General features: G+C 41.8%; 1 protein-coding gene across 2 annotated transcripts in view; it reads right to left on the bottom strand.

The window, feature by feature from the left end:
* LOC122790862 (protein mono-ADP-ribosyltransferase PARP14-like) overlaps positions 1 to 17865 on the bottom strand; it is a 1931416-nt gene that overhangs the window by 1733165 nt on the left and 180386 nt on the right. For both annotated transcript variants that reach the window (XM_044058520.1, XM_044058521.1), the window contains exon 2: positions 5267 to 5406. In XM_044058520.1, coding sequence (XP_043914455.1) covers positions 5267 to 5406 — 140 coding nt within the window. The remainder of the gene's footprint in view (positions 1 to 5266; positions 5407 to 17865) is intronic.

Raw genomic sequence — 17865 nt, 5'->3', positions numbered from 1 at the left:
TTGGACCGTATTGCCCAGAAAATGTTCCCCCACCCAATCTGGGATGCGTCTGTGGTACTATGGCCTTGGGGTGAGGAAGAACAAAGGGACGACCTTGCAACGGTTGTTGTGACTGCAACCACCAGAACAGATACTGTTTGTGCGTACCTGAGTCATCCTTACTTTTGAGGACATGGGTTGAAAGAGCATTGACATTTGTGTTTGAAACATCCGCTGCAGGATTCTCAAGTGACATCTTGTTAAGGGAACTAGGATTATCACTGCTGTCATCGACACTAGAGCCTGTAGGACCAACTGGGCTGAAATCTTGGTTCTGCATATTATTTTTCTGACCTAAGTTTTTATTGTTTGTACTCTTGACAAAGGAAGAGATGCTACCATGCACACTGTATTGAACATAGCTCTTATGAATTCTAACATCTGAATAGATTGTAAATGAGACCTGTTGTAATTGACAATTATTCCAAGATGTGAACAAGTCCATAACACTTGATCTCTTGTCTGTACCAGTTGATGCCTGGTCAGGGCGGTGATGAGCCAGTCGTCCAAATATGGAAACACCCGGACTCCCTGCAATCTCAAGTGAGCTGCTATTACTGCCATGCACTTGAACATCCTGGCGGTTGTGCTGAGGCCAAATGGCAGTGCTCTGAACTGGTAATGACTGGCTCCCAGCCGGAAGCATAGATACCTACTGGATCATCTGTTCATTTTTATATGATAGTACACATCCTGAAAGTTTGTCAAGCACATCCAGTCATCTATGTTCAGAAAGGGCAGAATGGACTGAACCATGACTCTCCGGAACTTGGTGTGTCAAACAGACTTATTCAACATGCTGAGATCCAAAAATCAGTCTCTACCCCTGTTTTCTTTGCACTAAAAAGAATCTTGAGTAAGTTCCAGATTCTAATTGGTCTGGAGGGACCTCTTTGATGACTCTTTCTTAGCAGCTTTTGAATTTCTAGTGCTGCTTTTTCCCTCTGATTGGCTGGAATATCTGGGATTTTCCTGGGTAAGGGAGGTGGAAGGGAAAGGGGAATTATATAACCTTAGAAATGATTCTCTGCATTCAGGTATCTTTTGTTAAAATTCACCATGCTTCCTGGTGCAGAGATAAACGACCCCCAACTGTCTCCAAAGGAAGACAGTCGGGCCTCCATTCAGGAGTGCTGAAAGGGTCTGTTGGAAAAGATATCTCTCAAACCTTGGTTTTGCAGGCCTCCTCTGCCACAGGGGCATCTTCTGCCATTATCTCGTTCCCCTCTGCTTCTCGGGGAACTACCTTCACGTGTCCTGGAAAGGACCCTGAGATGTTTTGAACCACATCTTCCAACCTCCCTGTTGGTTCCTGGAAAAGGTCCGTTGAGGGGTCAAAAAACATATGCCAACTGCAGACAGGGTCTTCCCATCTTTCTCACACTTGGAGAGTGTGTCTTTCACTATGGGGCCAAATAAGGAAGAACCATCAAAAGGATCATTGAAAAAAGATGACATGAAGGGTTTTGCAAAATCACACAGCTGCATCCAGGCATGCCTGCTGATGGAAATGCCTGACCTTGCAGCCTTTGAGGCACCCTTCATAGCATGCAAGATGAGCCTTCTGGATGAAATCGAAATTGAGTGAATGGTAGCCAACTGTGAGGCCACAGAAGACTGAGTCTCTGCAGTTGTGGTCCCTGAAAGGGAGTTGGAAAGCTCCTTAATCAAGTCCACTTGCAATCTTGTGAAATGTACCAAGTAGTTCAGTGATCAGAGGGCAAATGTCGCTGAAACATATACTCGCTTCCCAGTTTTGTTCTGAGCCCTAGACTCTCTATTAGGGGGGTGGACAGTGGAACTCTGTCCCGAGAGTTTCTTCTTTGTAGCTGCTTCCATGACTATAACATCAACCGGTACACCCTTGCTCCAATGCTCTCTCCCTACCGGTGGAGCCAGAATCCTGTCAGGTCTCTTGGGGATCAGCTCAATCATATCAGGCTCCTTCCACACACACAGACACCAAATTAATGAAATCATCAGTGGGCGGAGTGACCCAGAAGGTAGACAGGATATTCCCAAAGGCTTCCAGAAGAACTGACTCTCCAGGAGTTGGTTTTGGGCAGACCAACCATCCTTTTGACTACGGAACTCGACAATGTCTCCGAAGTGAATCAGTGGGTCGTGACCCGAGAGACCCTTCTCCCTCATCAAAGTCAGTATTCTATGTGACAGATTCCTGGGGGAAGTACAAGTGCTTCCTCTTACACATCTTCTTCCAAGGAACGTCTTCATTGGGATGATCCAAAGAAGTATCAGAAGAGATAACAATACCCGGCTCGGTAGTCTGGAAGCTTCAGGCCAGCCATCCCAGTGTAGTAGAATAATGAGGGTCACGGGGCAAAGTCAGTTGAAATGATACAGTTGGATCTGAGAAGGAAAGGCCTGACTGACCTGCCAGAGCAGAGTAAATTTTATTCACAACCTCAAAGGCCGACCACTCTGGACAGAAGGAAGCCAACAGAGCCAAGAAAATGAGTTTCTGGCCAGCTACCTCCCTTCACTCTGTGGGCTGACTACCTGAGGTGGAAGCCGAAGCTGAGCTATCAAAATTCTGAAGCTCTGAGAGGAACAGATGGCCCTGAAAACCTCAGAGTCAATCCTACTCCCCCCCCCCCGGATCCACCCTGGAAGCTTCAGTTCTGAGAGTTGTCTGGATCTGAAGATGTCAAAGCTGGTGCACTCAGAGTAGTTGTCAGATCTGAAGATAAAAATTTCTTAGAATCCGACCCAGAACAGCCTGGAATACTCTGACCTGACTCGTGGTATTAGAGTCCTTAGTTCTGAGGAGAAACTCTTTATGGTGGGAGAGTGGATGGATGTTCTTCCTGACCTGAGGGGGTAAGAACTGTGATGACTCTGTTCTGAAAATGCTCCTTGAAGAATCTCCTCATCATCTTCTCCACATCCTCTTCTGTGAGACTTCTGGAGGAATGAGTAAACATTACCGAGGGGGATTTAGAGTGCTGCTCTAAAAAAGGGGGAGTGCACCCTAGATGGCACTGGATTCACACTGGGTGAGTAAACTGTGCATAGTAGAGACTTTGGATCCAGAGACCTTGGAGCTGACGAGCTTTATGTCAGATCCGAAGAACCACCAGCTAACACTTTCACTGGCTCCAAAGAGGGTCAGATCCCAGGAACAGTTGGATCTGACTTAGATTTCTTCTTCTTTGGTTCCGATGAAGTGGAAGTCTCAAAGTCAGAGGATTTGGACCTTTTAAAAGGTTCCCTGGTCTTTTGTTTTGGAGACTGAACTCCAGCAATGGCTTGAGAGAAGGGAGTAGGCAAAAACCCCTTCAAAATCAATTTGTTGTGCCTCACCATAAGGGTTCTGGGGTTGAAGCTAGCACCAACATTACAATCCTGTTCTAAATGATCAGGTCCTAGACAGTAAAAAATAATGGTAAGAATCCGAAAAAGGCATTTTTTGCCCACATTTTTCAAAACCTTTATCTGACGTGACTAGAACAGTCCAAAAATACCAAACAGCAAAACACTAAATACAAGCACTCAATTCTTCTTCATCTTTTCCCGGTTAGGGGTCGCCACAGCGGATCATCTGTCCGCACACATGATTGGCAGTGGAGTTTTACAGTGTCGAGTTGCCAGCTCGGCGCCCAACCTTCCACAGAAGGCACACACACACTCCACCTAGGGCCAATTTAGAGTATCCAATCCACCTACTGCACGTCTTTAGGATGTGGGAGGAAACCAGAGCACCCCGAGAAAACCCACGTGACCACAGGGAGGTCATGCAGACTCTGCACAGAAGGCACCCCAGCCGAGGATCGAACCAGAGAACCTCTTGCTGTGAGGCGACAACGCTAACCGCTGCACCACCGTGGCCGCCCAAATACAAGCACTCAATATCAGCCTTAAATACAAAACAACCTGCAATTAGAAGGAACACAGTTAGAAAGGTTTTGTTTTTTTTGCTATAACCAGAGCAACAGACAAACAAGGGAATCTCTACCAGTGATGGTAATACTCACTACACAATGCATGTAAAGGGTAGGAAGGCCTACCAGCAATGGTAGGAAGGATTAAACCAGAGTGTAAGAGAAGAAAGAATGGGAGAATTCTAAAACTTTCAATAACAATGATGACTACTAAATCGCACAATAAGAAAAGGTTTAAGCAGTAAAGGGTTGAAAATTCCCACATCTGTCTTAAGCAGCTCAAGACCGATGGCGACCACATTGATGCAAAAGCGGCAAACAAGATCTGAGGGAGGTTGGGCTTAGAGAAATATTGGTAGGAAGGGAGCTTGAGAGTTTGTTGGTGACTGTGAGCTAGTATGATAGCCAAGTCGGATCTGAATCCCATTTGTTGAGGGTGATGATGATGATGAAAGAAAACTGACGGATACTTTTTTGCTCACAAAATATGTTTTGGTATGTTAGGTTTATTGCTGCAAAGTCTGCATTGCTGTGTGAAGTTTCCAGCATGCTATCAGCTTCTTCACCCCCCCCCCATGTTCTCCAATTATTCTGCTGTACTCCTTTACAAGTGCATGGCACCAGTGGGCATTCTTCATTTGAACTGGACAGTGATTGCTTCAGACTACACACTGTTCTGTAGATAATACAATGATGTAAAAAAGCTAAAATATTCATAAATTCATGGACTGCTACTGCGTAACTCTCAACAACTAACATTGAAAAATGAATGGTTTAGGGGAAATACCACAGTATGCATACAAAGCATTCTTAAATTAAGTGTTTAAGTACTGTTATTTATTTTTTAATTCAATATGCAAAGGTTAGCAATGCACTCACAGTGCACGGTTCTCAGGTTAATTTTCCATCTGTGGAGCATATGTGGCATCTGCATGTCATACAGCTGTCTGTGTGGGTTTTGCCAGGGTCTCCAGCTTCCTCTCTCATCCCAAAGATACAAAAGACAAAACAGCAATCTTCCAAATTGCTTGTGGATACATGCAAACATGGGTTTGAGTGGATCATGTGGTAGACTGCTGTCCTGTCACAATTAGTTCCAAGTTTTACAACTGACGTTTGCCACAACAGGCACCAGCTCCTCCATGACCCTGGGCAGCATAAAGTGAGTACTGAAAATGAACGTATCAGTTACCGAGAAAGAAATCTACACATCAGTATACTTCTTCCAAAGTATCTACAACACACAGAAAGCAGTTTACTCTAGAAGAAAATCTTAACCTGTGACTTTAACAGGGAATTTTAATTTATGCAAAAAAAGTCCTTACTTGAATCGCTTGTTGAATGTCATCCTTACGGTCATCAGCACCCATGACTGAAGGGTCATCAGTGCCCAAGACTGTTAACTTAATGCTGTCATTTGCCAACTGGACAATATGCTCCCTCTGAGCAAGGACTCGTTGCCGAGCTACAAAAGTAACAATAAAATATTAAACAATGTGTTTGTGTTTTCAGTTAAGTTTTACAGATCATGCAACACTGTAATTTATTTTTTTAAATCCACTTATCAGTTTGCGTTTTATACCTACAACTGTCTGACACTAGCCAACTAATTTCATCTTCCCAGAGACCTTAGGTATACCCCATTGTGTAAGATGCCTGAAGAATGTGATAACCTATAACTGCACATAGATTCATAAGGGGTGAATCACGAATGAGGTTATTAGAAGACACAACTCAGGCTCATCTTTTTTTCCCTCCAGGACCCATTAAACTAGTTTCTCTGCACATGCAGAACACAAACTATATAATCCTCCCATTTCTGCCTACACCCTACCCTTTCCTGTCTTGACAGAGAATGGGGCAAGACACAGGCAGCATTAAACCTACCAGTCTGGTATCTCAGAGCAATAAGCACTTTGATGTACTGCCTCTTGTGGTCACCCTGGTGACAGGAGCACAGTGACAGACCCTGTCCACCAGCTTCAGAAGAACAGAATACCCTCCTGTGCCTTAAAGCAGATGATGCACATAATTTAAGTAATAAAACATGACAGCCCAAAGGTTATTTAAACAATAAGACATGACAGGGAGCACACTGCCATGTTGTAACATCATTCCTATGATGTCAAATCAAATGTGAATGTGTTTCAAATTTCTTGAAGTAATATTATTAAAACTTAAGTTGTGCAGGACTGATTCCAAGCACAAAGCCTGTGGAATCAAATGCACAGGCTGAAAGGGACATATCCTACATAATTCCTACTATGGCAGGCTTCACATGTATTTTGCCAAGTCAAGAAATTCAAAACACTGGTAAATATAATTACTGTTCCAAGTCCTTGCAAACACTTACAATGTGCAAATATGTAATACTCTGCATTTGCACAACACCTAAAAAGAACTGTTACCCAGGTATGATTACAGTGAAGGAGGTGGTGTATTTTTAAAGATACTGAACCGCAAAGTCAATTTACAAAAAATGGAAAACTTCAGAAATGTGCTTGCCATTTGTGGAAATGCATTGGACTCTGCAATCATATTACTTTATTTTTATTTTATTTTATTTTACATTTGTTGACCGGGCTAGTCCAACTGGATACATGTCCATTTTCAGTGGAGGCCCGGGGAGAAAAACTCCAGTCAAAAAAAACATAGTAAAAAACAGTGAAAAACATACTACAAAACTTACAGAAATATTTAATACAAAAATTAGAAAAAGGCATTAGTGAGAAATAAATTCATCTTAGTTTAACAATATTTAAAAAAAGGAGTAGGAAAAAAAATGAGTGGGAGAGTTAAGCATGGTTAAGTAGTACTTGTGAGTGACAGTGTTAGAAATCAAGAAGGAAGGCTAGTATAAAGAATGATAAATGCAGGGTTGTGGTTAAGAAAAATGTGTTTTGAGGGTATCAGATAATTAGAGAAAAAAAAAACAGTTAGTCAGGATTGGTACAAGAGCATAACCAGTGATTAGAGAAGAAAAGTTTTAGGTTAGTTTTAAATAGTGAGAGAGAGATTAGGGTTGTCAGTTCTTGTGGTAATTGATTCCATATTTTACCAACTGAATTAGAGAATATGGAATCACCAGCTAAGTTATTTGATAAGCAAGTATGAATCAACATTTTGTAAGCAGAGCGCAGATTCCTCAAGTTATTGTATGGTCTTATGAAGGTAGAGAGAATTGGGGTGTTGTTGGGTTGGTACAGGGCTTTGTGGGCGATTATAAATTGGTTAAATTGTAATAGGTGAGGTAATTCAAGCCAGCCTAGTTGTTTTAGATTCTGACAGTGATGAGTCCTGTATAGAGAGTTTGTAGCAAATCTGGCAATATTGTTATATGATTTAGCTAGTTTGTCAAGATTATTTTTAGAAAGATTGGTATATATGGGGGAAGCATATAACAGGGTAGAGATTCAGTGGGTTCTAGCTATAGTGGTTCTGGCTACTGGTGTTAGGAAAGGTTTTATTCTACAGAGGGATCCAAGTTTTTTGTTAATAGATTTTATTGTAGTATTTATGTGAGTGTCAAACTTTAGTTGATTGTCAATTGTAATTCCTAGGAGTTTGGTGGTGGGGTCTGGAGAGATAATGGTACCATTGTTGGATGTAAGAGTAAAATGAAGAGGGGGAGACAAGTGAGAGGGTGTAAAGAGTAGTAGCTTGTTTTTTTTTTGGGTTAAGGAGAAGACAATGGTTGGAGAACCATTATTCTATAGTGGAGAAGGCTTTTTGTGTTAGAGAATGAAGTTCTGTTAGAGATGAGACTGAACAAATGATGGTAGAGTCATCAGCGTATTGGATGCAGGTAGTGAGTGGATTAGAGAGATGAAGGTCATTTATGAAAATGGAAAACAGTAGTGGACCTAAAATAGAGCCCTGAGGGACACCTATGGAGGTGGGCAGGAGGTCTGAAAGATGGTTTTGCCAGAGAACTGCTTGTTTTCAGTTTTCCAGGTAGGATGTAAACCAGTTCATAGCAAGATTATCAAGAGAGAGGGACTTTAGTAGGTGGAGGAGAAGTTGATGATTGACCATGTCGAAGGCTTTAGATAGGTCTACAAAGAATGCTGAGGATAAAATATTATTGTTGCGATTTATATTGATACAGTTGGTAAATGATAGCAAGGCTGTAGTGGTACTGTGGAAAGGCCGGAAACCATGTTGACAGTTAGCTAGGAGATTATAGTGGAGTAGATGGGTTATTAATTGTTTGTGGATGCATTTTTCCATTATTTTGGCAAGTGGAGAGAGTAGAGCTATGGGGCGAAAGTTGGAGACCTCAGTAGAGTCACCACCTTTGTGAAGAGGAATGACATGAGAGATTTTCCAAATTGTTGGGATAGTGCCTTCTTTTATAGTTCTATTGATCAATATGGAGATTGGGTAGGCAATGGCTTTGGCTCCTATTTTAAGGTATTCTGCTGGTAATTTATCAGCTGAGGGGGTAGTAGGTTTTAATTTTTGAAGTAAGGAAGAGATATAGGAGGTGGGTATAGGTTCAAGGTGAAAAGGGGGAGGAGTGGAGTTTGGACTGGGCAACTTAGAGGTATTAGGGTTTTGTTGGTTAGCTAGATTTAGTATAGCCGTAGTGAAGAAAGTATTAAAGGCATTTGCTGTTTGTAATGGAAAATCAGGGTTGGAGCCTAGTGGATTAGGTGTTGCTGCTTTGCCTGGGGATAGTAGTGTGTTAATAGCAGACCAGAACTTTTGAGGTTGTTGAAGGGATGATTGCTGTAGTTGAATATAAAAGTTCTTTTTATCTTGTAGGATAGCTTTTTTTGTTAGGTTTCTTTGTTGTCTAAACGTTTGGTGATCAATCATGTTCTTTGTGGTACGCCATTTAGTCCAAGATTTATTTCTACTAAGGATTAATTTCTTGCTATGATTTGAGAGCCAAGGGGCTGGTTTATTTTTCATTCTTATGGAATGCATTGGGGCATGATGGTCTAGGATCGCTAGGAAAGTGGTATTGAAGTAATCGACTGCTTCATTTATAGGGAGGAACTTAAGGGGTGATCAATTACATTGTTTAAGTTCGTTTAGAAACAGTTCCTGGTCAAAGTGTTTTTTACTACGGGCAGTTCTGACTTAAGTGGAGATATTTAAATTTGTTTTATGTCTGATAATATATATTAGAAAGTGGTCACTAAGGTCATCTGGGAGGGTTCCTGTTGTATAGTTTTGCTGTGGACAATTTGTTAGTATCCAATCAAGGATGCTTTCTTTATTATTGAGTTTATTTATTCTAGTTGGAGAGTTTATAGCTTGTGAATAGCCATAGAGGTTGATCAGGGTAGATGGATTGGTGTTGTTACATAAATTCCAGTCAATATTAAAGTCTCCTAGTAATATTGTTTCTGAGGAAGATTAGAAGAAAGCCAGTTAAGTAAGTCTTCAAGTATTGTGGGGTTTTTACCTGGGGGAAGGTAGGTGCAGATGATGTTAATTGATTTATGGGAGTTAAGCTCCAGGAGCTTTTCTCCCCGGGCCGCTACTGAAAATGGAATTATCTCCAGCTAGACTAGCCCGGTCAACAAATGTAAAATAAAATAAAATAAATGTTGTTATCTGAGGGTAGTTTATGATTTATTTTGTTGATTTGTAGTCCTGCCTTGTAAAGAATTGCTACCCCTCCACCTTTTCTATTTATGCGGTCTTGTCGAAGGATACTATAGCCTGGGGGGATAATTTTAGTATCTTGTATTGAGGGTTTAAGCCATGTTTCGGTTAAGCAGAGGATGTCGAACTGTTGGACATCCAGGAGAGCATGAATTTGTGGTATTTTATTGCATATACTACGTATGTTTAGATGGGCTATTGAGAGTGATTTGGAGGGTTTGGTTGATGGTAAAGTGATTGTATTATATTGGTTGCAGTTTGTATGGGATGGGGAGATATTGGGCCTGGGTTGGGGTGAATGTCTCCATCTATTAAGGAGTGAAGTAATATCAAGTTATAGTATTGGGGAGGTTTACTGTGGTAGTGACATAAGTTTTTATTGGTTAGAATTGAGTATTTAATATGAATTAGTCGATGATATTTAGCCTGAAAGAAACTAGGTATGTAGATGGCATTGTGAAAGTTTCTAGATACATCTGGGAAAGGTGTTAGAGTTTGTTTGGAAGGGATGATAAGAGTAAAGGAGAGGGGTTGTGCATAGGATGTTAAGAGATAAGTGGTGGTAAGAGTGTTTATGAGTGAGAGTACTGTTAAACATTGGAGATAAGACATGGTAGAAGAATGTATGGTAGTTATTAGAGGAGAAGGTGATAAGTAGGGGTTAAGTATTGGATGATTAAGATGATGGTAGTGGAAGGAGATTTGAGGGGAGTAGAGGTGAAATTGTAGGGTGTGGTTAGTAGTGATTCTATGATTGGTAGTTGGTGAAGGGGTGTGGTTATGAGGGTATAAGTGTAGAGATAGTGGGGGCGGGTGGAATTTGGGGGCAGGGTAGGGGAGCGGAGTGAGCCCGAAGGGCGAACAGAGCAGGAAGAACCAAAGTGATCAGGAGAGGATTGAAAACCTATCAGTGGAAAGTTGTATAGCACAAAGGTAAGTGAACCAGGCCTAGGAGTAATGGGCTGAATTGGACTAAAAAATAGAAATAAGAGAGAGAGAGAGAGAGAAAAAGAAAAGTTAGAGTATACAGAGAGAGGGAGAATTAAGAAAAGTTATAGTTAAAGGGTAAGGTAGAGTTCGAGAGTAGAAGTAGCTATTAGTGGAGAGAGGGTGCCATCTAGAGGACAAATGCAGAAATTGCACCTAAGTACACCAGGGCTAACCCAGGTCTGGGCTGGACTGATGGGAGAAGGGAGCAAGAAAGGTCAGGGGACTAGGTAAGGGGGAAGACTGGAGAAAGGGAGAATAAGAGGGGTTCGGCTGCTGGCTTTCCTGGCAAGGAGCAAGCTAAGCACCTAGCAGGGCTTACAGACTATAGTATTACAAGGCAAGGTAGCAAATATACATACTTCCTTGGATTCCTCTATTGGAAGCTTGGTAGAGGCAGCAGGGTTTGTAGAAATTGCTTAGAACAATAGGTTTATAATGTAGACAATAGTTTAGGTGAGGGTGTCCACTCATGCGAAATCACAAGGGGAAAGTCAGGGTGAAAGTTCCTTGGATTCCTCTATTGGAAGCTTGGTAGAGGCAGCAGGGTTTGTAGAAATTGCTTAGAACAATAGGCTTATAATGTAGACAATAGTTTAGGTGAGGGTGTCCACTCATGCTTGAAATCACAAGGGGAAAGTCAGGGTGAAAGTTCCTTGGATTCCTCTATTGGAAGCTTGGTAGAGGCAGCAGGGTTTGCAGAAATTTCTTAGAACAATAGGCTTATAATGTAGACAATAGTTTAGGTGAGGGTGTCCACTCATGCAAAATCACAAGGGGAAAGTCAGGGTGAAAGTTCCTTGGATTCCTCTATTGGAAGCTTGGTAGAGGCAGCAGGGTTTGTAGAAATTGCTTAGAACAATAGGCTTATAATGTATACAATAGTTTAGGTGAGGGTGTCCACTCATGCGAAATCACAAGGGGAAAGTCAGGATGAAAGTGAAGGTGCAGGCGCTCAACCGGAGTCGGACAGCAGCCGAGAAAGGGAGTTATGTGATCTGAGTGCACAAGAAATGTCATATGATACCATGCTGTCCCAACCAAAGGGTAAAAAGGTCACACGGACAAGCCATTCAATAAAAACTGCAAGAAAAACTTAGCCAAGCTAGAGTTTTCACTGTGTGATACCTTACATGCAAATGACCCCTTAAGGACTTCGTTTTAGCTACACAACAGATATAACATCACACAGTAGTGGGGAATAAGGAAAAACTCCCACCCCCACTATTAGCAATCTAACACAAACAACCAGCAACACAACCGAAACTCAAATTCCACACACACCTCCAGATTGAACAGAGAAAGGATGTTACTCAAGACCATGAACATTTCTGGAGCCACAGAAAGAAGGAACCTGGTGACCTGTCCTAGACATGTAATTTCTAAGCCTTCTGCATCAAGATTTAAATTTCAAAATGCACTCTCTACAATCTCTGTTACTATTATTCCTCCTTACAGTTTTCTAGTAACTCTAGATTAAAAAAAAACACACACATCATCACATTCCAATTCTCAAGGATTTCTTACTGTTTTTATGATTTTCTGTGTCTGGTTAACATTTTCAGTTTTCTGATTTACCCTGTGGGCTCTCAATAGCTCCCAGAGTGTTTGAAAATGTTTAGCACCTGTGATAGCTCATTATAGGCTAGAGAATTCACTTTTTTTTTTTCATTTTTTTAGACACTTGCTTTATTTTTCAGACTTTTTTTAAGCTGTCAAGAATCTCTTCTTTTTGTCAACTTACATTCTCTTCCACAAGATAGTGCTTCTGGGATGTCTCCTAGATACATCCAGCATGATGGCCTTTCTTCCTCAGGAAAAAGAAAAAAAAATCTTCAAGAAACAGTTTCTGATATGTTCCAACTAGACTCTTTCAAACACCTCAGGATTCTATATTTTAACTCTTCTACAATTCTCATGACTCCTCTTAGTCAGTCTTCATATGAAGGAAATTTAGTGGTGCCTCAAATCAGTTTGGACTCAGCATCAACACCCCCCCCCATCTTTTCCGATTCCGGTGCTGGGTCCCCAGGTCTCCCTTTTCCCCTCTAACCCCTGCCCAGTCTCTATCACAGGCATATCAAATTTTGCACGGGGAGCTGTATCTAAACAGGTGAACGTTTAAGGTCTGTGGAACCAGCAGGGCAAATGTAAGCACATAAATATCAGAGAAATACTGGCAGTAATAAATACTGTCAGATATTTGAATCATCTCTGGACAAAAGGCCCTCTACTAGTAATCATTGACCACAATCATATGGGTGTGGATGGGACTTCCAGGATGGCTGCACATTGAGTAAACACTTGTTTCTAGCTCTCCGAGTGTGAAAACAGAAACTCAGCAGAGAAGACCAGTAGACTTGTGTTTATGGGTAAAGTTCAGTAACTGGTTAGTAAGTGCACTGACTGGATGCTAGGGATAAAGAAATACAGAAGAGGTGGAAAAAAAAATCAGCTACAAAAGGTGAAGAAGAAACACTGACTGGGGAAAGTTTTCCTTCAGTTGTAGAGTTTTTTTAAGGCAGGGGACCACCAGACTGGCTTTCTTTTTTGGAGGATAGCATCTTGGTTCTGTTTGGGATAGCACAAGTCATGTACTCGTCTAAGTGCATATAGAGTGCATTTGTGTAGGATTCAGCAGTCATAACTGTATTGTCCATCTGCATGGGTGTCATAAAGTTCGCCACTTCTGTCTTAAGAAGCATGAAGTTGGCTTTGGAGAAATTTTTTACAGTGGTTTCCTTAATGGGGGGAGGGGGGCAGGATGTGGATATCTAGGGTGATTAGCTTATGGTCGGATCGGACCAATGAGGAGTTGACTTCAGGTGTGGAACACCAGTCACTCGTGTTGGTAATGACTAGGTCTAGGATATTATTGCCCCAGGTGGGGGTGTCGATAAGTTGATTCAGGGCATTGGAATTTATGATTTCCAGAAAGCGTTGAGCGAAGAAGTTGGTGCATGAGTAGTTTTCCCAGTTAATGGTGGAGTAGTTGAAATCACCCATTATTAGGGTGTTTGGCTGAACTCTAATATTTTCCAGTATATCAAGAAAACAGGAGTGGGAATCCTGGGGCATGACGGGGGAGCTGTAGCAAGCTACAATTTGGATTGCAGTTTTGCCGAGTTAGTCGCACTTGGATAACCTTGGATGCATTATGCTGAGCAACAAGCCTGGAGGTGTGGCTATCCTTAATGAATATGGACACACCACCACCTTTGATGTTCCAGTCCAGGATAGATGGCTGAAAAGTGTGGTACGAGTTATAGCGTGGTAATGCAGGGGTGCTCTCTGGAGCCTTGAACCAGGTCTCAATCACTGCACAGATATCGATGTTCTCCATTTTAAAGGAGTGCCTCGAGGGAGTGCATTTTGAGATTTAGAATTCTAGCATTGAGTAGCGTTACAGTACAGTTTTGTACCTACCATAAATGTAGATGTTCGAGGATTCCCTTGCTGCAGTCCTGACAATTGGGGTATAGTCCGCGTCCCAGTCGGCCCGAATACCAGAGTATAAGGCTGACGTCGGTCATGGCGCCTTAGACTGACGTCAATGCGTCCAGGTACTAATGCGCATGACCGACGTCATTTCCTCAGTCTTTTCTTGCCCCAGATGTCAGAAGACCCAAAAAGACAAGTTCCAAAAACAACCTGCACCAAAAAACATGTACAATATATACAGTAATACATATACAAAAAATATAAGCATGAAAACTCACCTACACAACCACCCTGAAACACAGAGGGGAAGGAGGGAGGGTAGGTGGACTGCAGCAAGGGAATCTCGAACATCTACATTTATGGTAGGTACAAAACTGTACTATGTTCTTCGTCTTCCCTTGCTGCAGTCCTGACAATTGAGTAGAATCCCAAAGCAGAGGTAAGGGAGGCTGGCAAATTATAAAGTAGCAGGAGCTGACAACATGCCTTGTAAAACAGCTGTGGCAAAACCAGCTCTAGTCTTAGAGTATATAGGCAGGTGATAATGCCTGAAAGTATGCACTGAACTCCAAGTAGCTGCTTCCAGAATATCCTTAGTTGCCACCCCTTAGAAATGCTGTTGAAGTGGCAGTAGCCTAGTGGAATGAGGCCTAATCCCAGCTGGAACCTCTTTGCCATGATGGGAATAACAAAATGCAATGCAAAAGCCAATCCACCTAGAAATAGTTTGTTTTGACACAGGCTTGCCCTGTGAACTTAAAACAAAAGAAACAAGTAACTGCTGAGACTGCCTAAAATCTTTAGTCCTGCTCAAATAATAACGCAATTGCCTGTGTACATCTAAAGTGTGCAAAATCTTTTCCCCTTTATTTTGAGGATCTGCAAAAAACGTAGGCAAATGAATAGTTTGGTTTAAAGCCACACTAGAAACCACCTTAGGCATAAAGGAAGGATTAGTACGTAATGATACCCTGTCCTTATGGAAAATCAAAAGGGCTCTACTGCCATAAGGGCCTGCAACTCAGACACCCTTCTTGCAGAAGTAATAGCCAACAGAAAAGCAGTCTTCCATGACAAATATTTCAATTCAGCAGTAGCTGCAGGCTCAAAGGTTGTAGAGTAAGTTTTTCCAACACAAAATTGAGATCCCAAGCAGGAGTAGGAGCTCTCGTGGGGGTCTTATATTCTTTGCCCCTCTAAGAAACTGCTTGAACAAAGGATGCGAAAACAAAGGTGGGTCACAATCATAGTGAGCTGAAATTGCTGCAGCATGAATCTTTATGGAAGAGAAAGACAAACCTTTGTCCAATAATTCAGTAAGATATTGAAGAGCCACACTCAAATTAGGCTCTGAAATCTCAAATTCTTTGCTGTACTCCAAAATAAAAATCTCTTCCATTTTCTGCGTACACTCTCCTAGTACTAGGCCTTCTAGCTTCCATAATCACATTTAAAACTTGTTGAGGAAGCTGAGACCTACCATGCTTCAACACAGAATATGCCAAGCTGTGAGATGAAGAGATTGAAGCTTGACATTGAGCAGATGACCGTCCTTCTGAGATAACAGATGAGGAATCAGAGGTAAAGGCCATGGAGGCTTCTTTACAAGACTCCTTAGAAGTGGAGTACCAGTGTTGCGAGGCCAATCTGGAGCTATCAAAATCATCCTTGGCCTGTCCTGTCTGACCTTTAGTAATACCTTTGGAAGAAGAGGTAGAGGTGGAAAGGCATAGACATGAAGGTTTTCCAACTGAAAGACAGAGCATCCACTTTCAAGCTGTGTGATGAAACCCCTTTGTGCAATACTTTGGCAGCTGGTGGTTTAGTGGAGAAGCGAACAGATCTATGTCTGGAGTTCCCCATGACACTGTCAATTTCTGAAATACATGAAGATCCAGTTTCCACTCGTGGGGATCCATGATTTGTCTGCTTAATACATCTGCTAGGGAGTTCTGTGCTCCTGGCAGAAACCTTACCCTGAAGAGTCAGTTGCAGGCTTAGCAGTCTCCCATAAAATCATTGCTTGCCTGCATAGAGGATAAGAATGTGTTCCCCTTGCTTGTTGATGTATCACATGACAGCTGTGTTGGCAGTCACAATCAACAACTGACCTGGAAGAGCTAACTCCGTGAGCGCCATCAATACAAACTGGACTGCTAACATCTCCTTCATGTTGATATGTAGATGCTGTAGTCTGGCAGGCCACTTGTCTTGTATCCACTTTCCATTTAGATGAGCTCCCCAAGCAGTGTCCGAGGCATCTGTCGTTAAAATCTGGCTCGCCTCTGGCCGGGTCACAGAGAGTCCCTTGTTTAGGTGACATTCCTGAGCCCACCACAAGAATTCCTTTTGAAGGCAAGGTATTATTTGAATGACAGTGTCCAAATCTTGGCAGTGCTGTGTCCATACATTTTTGAGATACCATTGCAGCTTCCTCATATGCAGTTTGGCATTGGGAAGCACCAGAATACAAGATGCCATGAACCCTAATGCTTGAAGGACTGTCCTTGCAGTCAGCACGGACTGATGAGATAGTTGATGGAAGTAAAGTGACAGACTCTTTTGTTTGTCCGGGGTTAAAAGGCCATCTGGGCTGCTGTATTCAGTCTCACGCCCAGAAAGCACATGTCTTGAGAGGGTACTAGACTGGACTTTATTTCGTTCACAGAATACCCTAGGCATCTTAGCACTGCTATGACATATTCCAGATGCTGTAGAAGGTGTTCCTTTCTTGAGCCAGAATCAGGCAGTCGTCCAAGTAAGGATAAATTTGAATGCCTTGAAGCCTGGTAAGCTATCACTGGAGCCAGAACCTTTGTGAATACTCTGGGCAGTAGATAAGCCAAAGGGCAATACAGAGAACTGATAATGAAAATCTCCAGTTCGAAGCAGTTTTTTACCTGAAGGTAGGTGCCAGTGATGAAGTAATTTTAAAAGGATTTATGGAGTAACTCCAGGACCCCCCGGCTTTTTTTTTTTTTTTTTTTTTTTTTTTTTTTTTTTTTTTTTTTTTTTTTTTTTTTTTTTTTTTTTTTTTTTTTTTTTTTTTTTTTTTTTTTTTTTTTTTTTTTTTTTTTTTTTTTGGGGAGATATTGGGCCTGGGTTGGGGTGAATGTCTCCATCTATTAAGGAGTGAAGTAATATCAAGTTATAGTATTGGGAGGTTTACTGTGGTAGTGACATAAGTTTTATTGGTTAGAATTGAGTATTTAATATGAATTAGTCGATGATATTTAGCCTGAAAGAAACTAGGTATGTAGATGGCATTGTGAAAGTTTCTAGATACATCTGGGAAAGGTGTTAGAGTTTGTTTGGAAGGGATGATAAGAGTAAAGGAGAGGGTTGTGCATAGGATGTTAAGAGATAAGTGGTGGTAAGAGTGTTTATGAGTGAGAGTACTGTTAAACATTGGAGATAAGACATGGTAGAAGAATGTATGGTAGTTATTAGAGGAGAAGGTGATAAGTAGGGGTTAAGTATTGGATGATTAAGATGATGGTAGTGGAAGGAGATTTGAGGGGAGTAGAGGTGAAATTGTAGGGTGTGGTTAGTAGTGATTCTATGATTGGTAGTTGGTGAAGGGGTGTGGTTATGAGGGTATAAGTGTAGAGATAGTGGGGGCGGGTGGAATTTGGGGGCAGGGTAGGGGCGGAGTGAGCCCGAAGGGCGAACAGAGCAGGAAGAACCAAAGTGATCAGGAGAGGATTGAAAACCTATCAGTGGAAAGTTGTATAGCACAAAGGTAAGTGAACCAGGCCTAGGAGTAATGGGCTGAATTGGACTAAAAATAGAAATAGAGAGAGAGAGAGAAAAAGAAAAGTTAGAGTATACAGAGAGAGGGAGAATTAAGAAAAGTTATAGTTAAAGGGTAAGGTAG

This window comes from Protopterus annectens, chromosome 16.part0 (genome assembly GCF_019279795.1).
Source record: "Protopterus annectens isolate FY-2018-M chromosome 16.part0, PAN1.0, whole genome shotgun sequence".
In the NCBI taxonomy this organism is placed as follows: domain Eukaryota; kingdom Metazoa; phylum Chordata; order Ceratodontiformes; family Protopteridae; genus Protopterus; species Protopterus annectens.
This window is presented reverse-complemented; position numbering and strand designations above follow the sequence as displayed.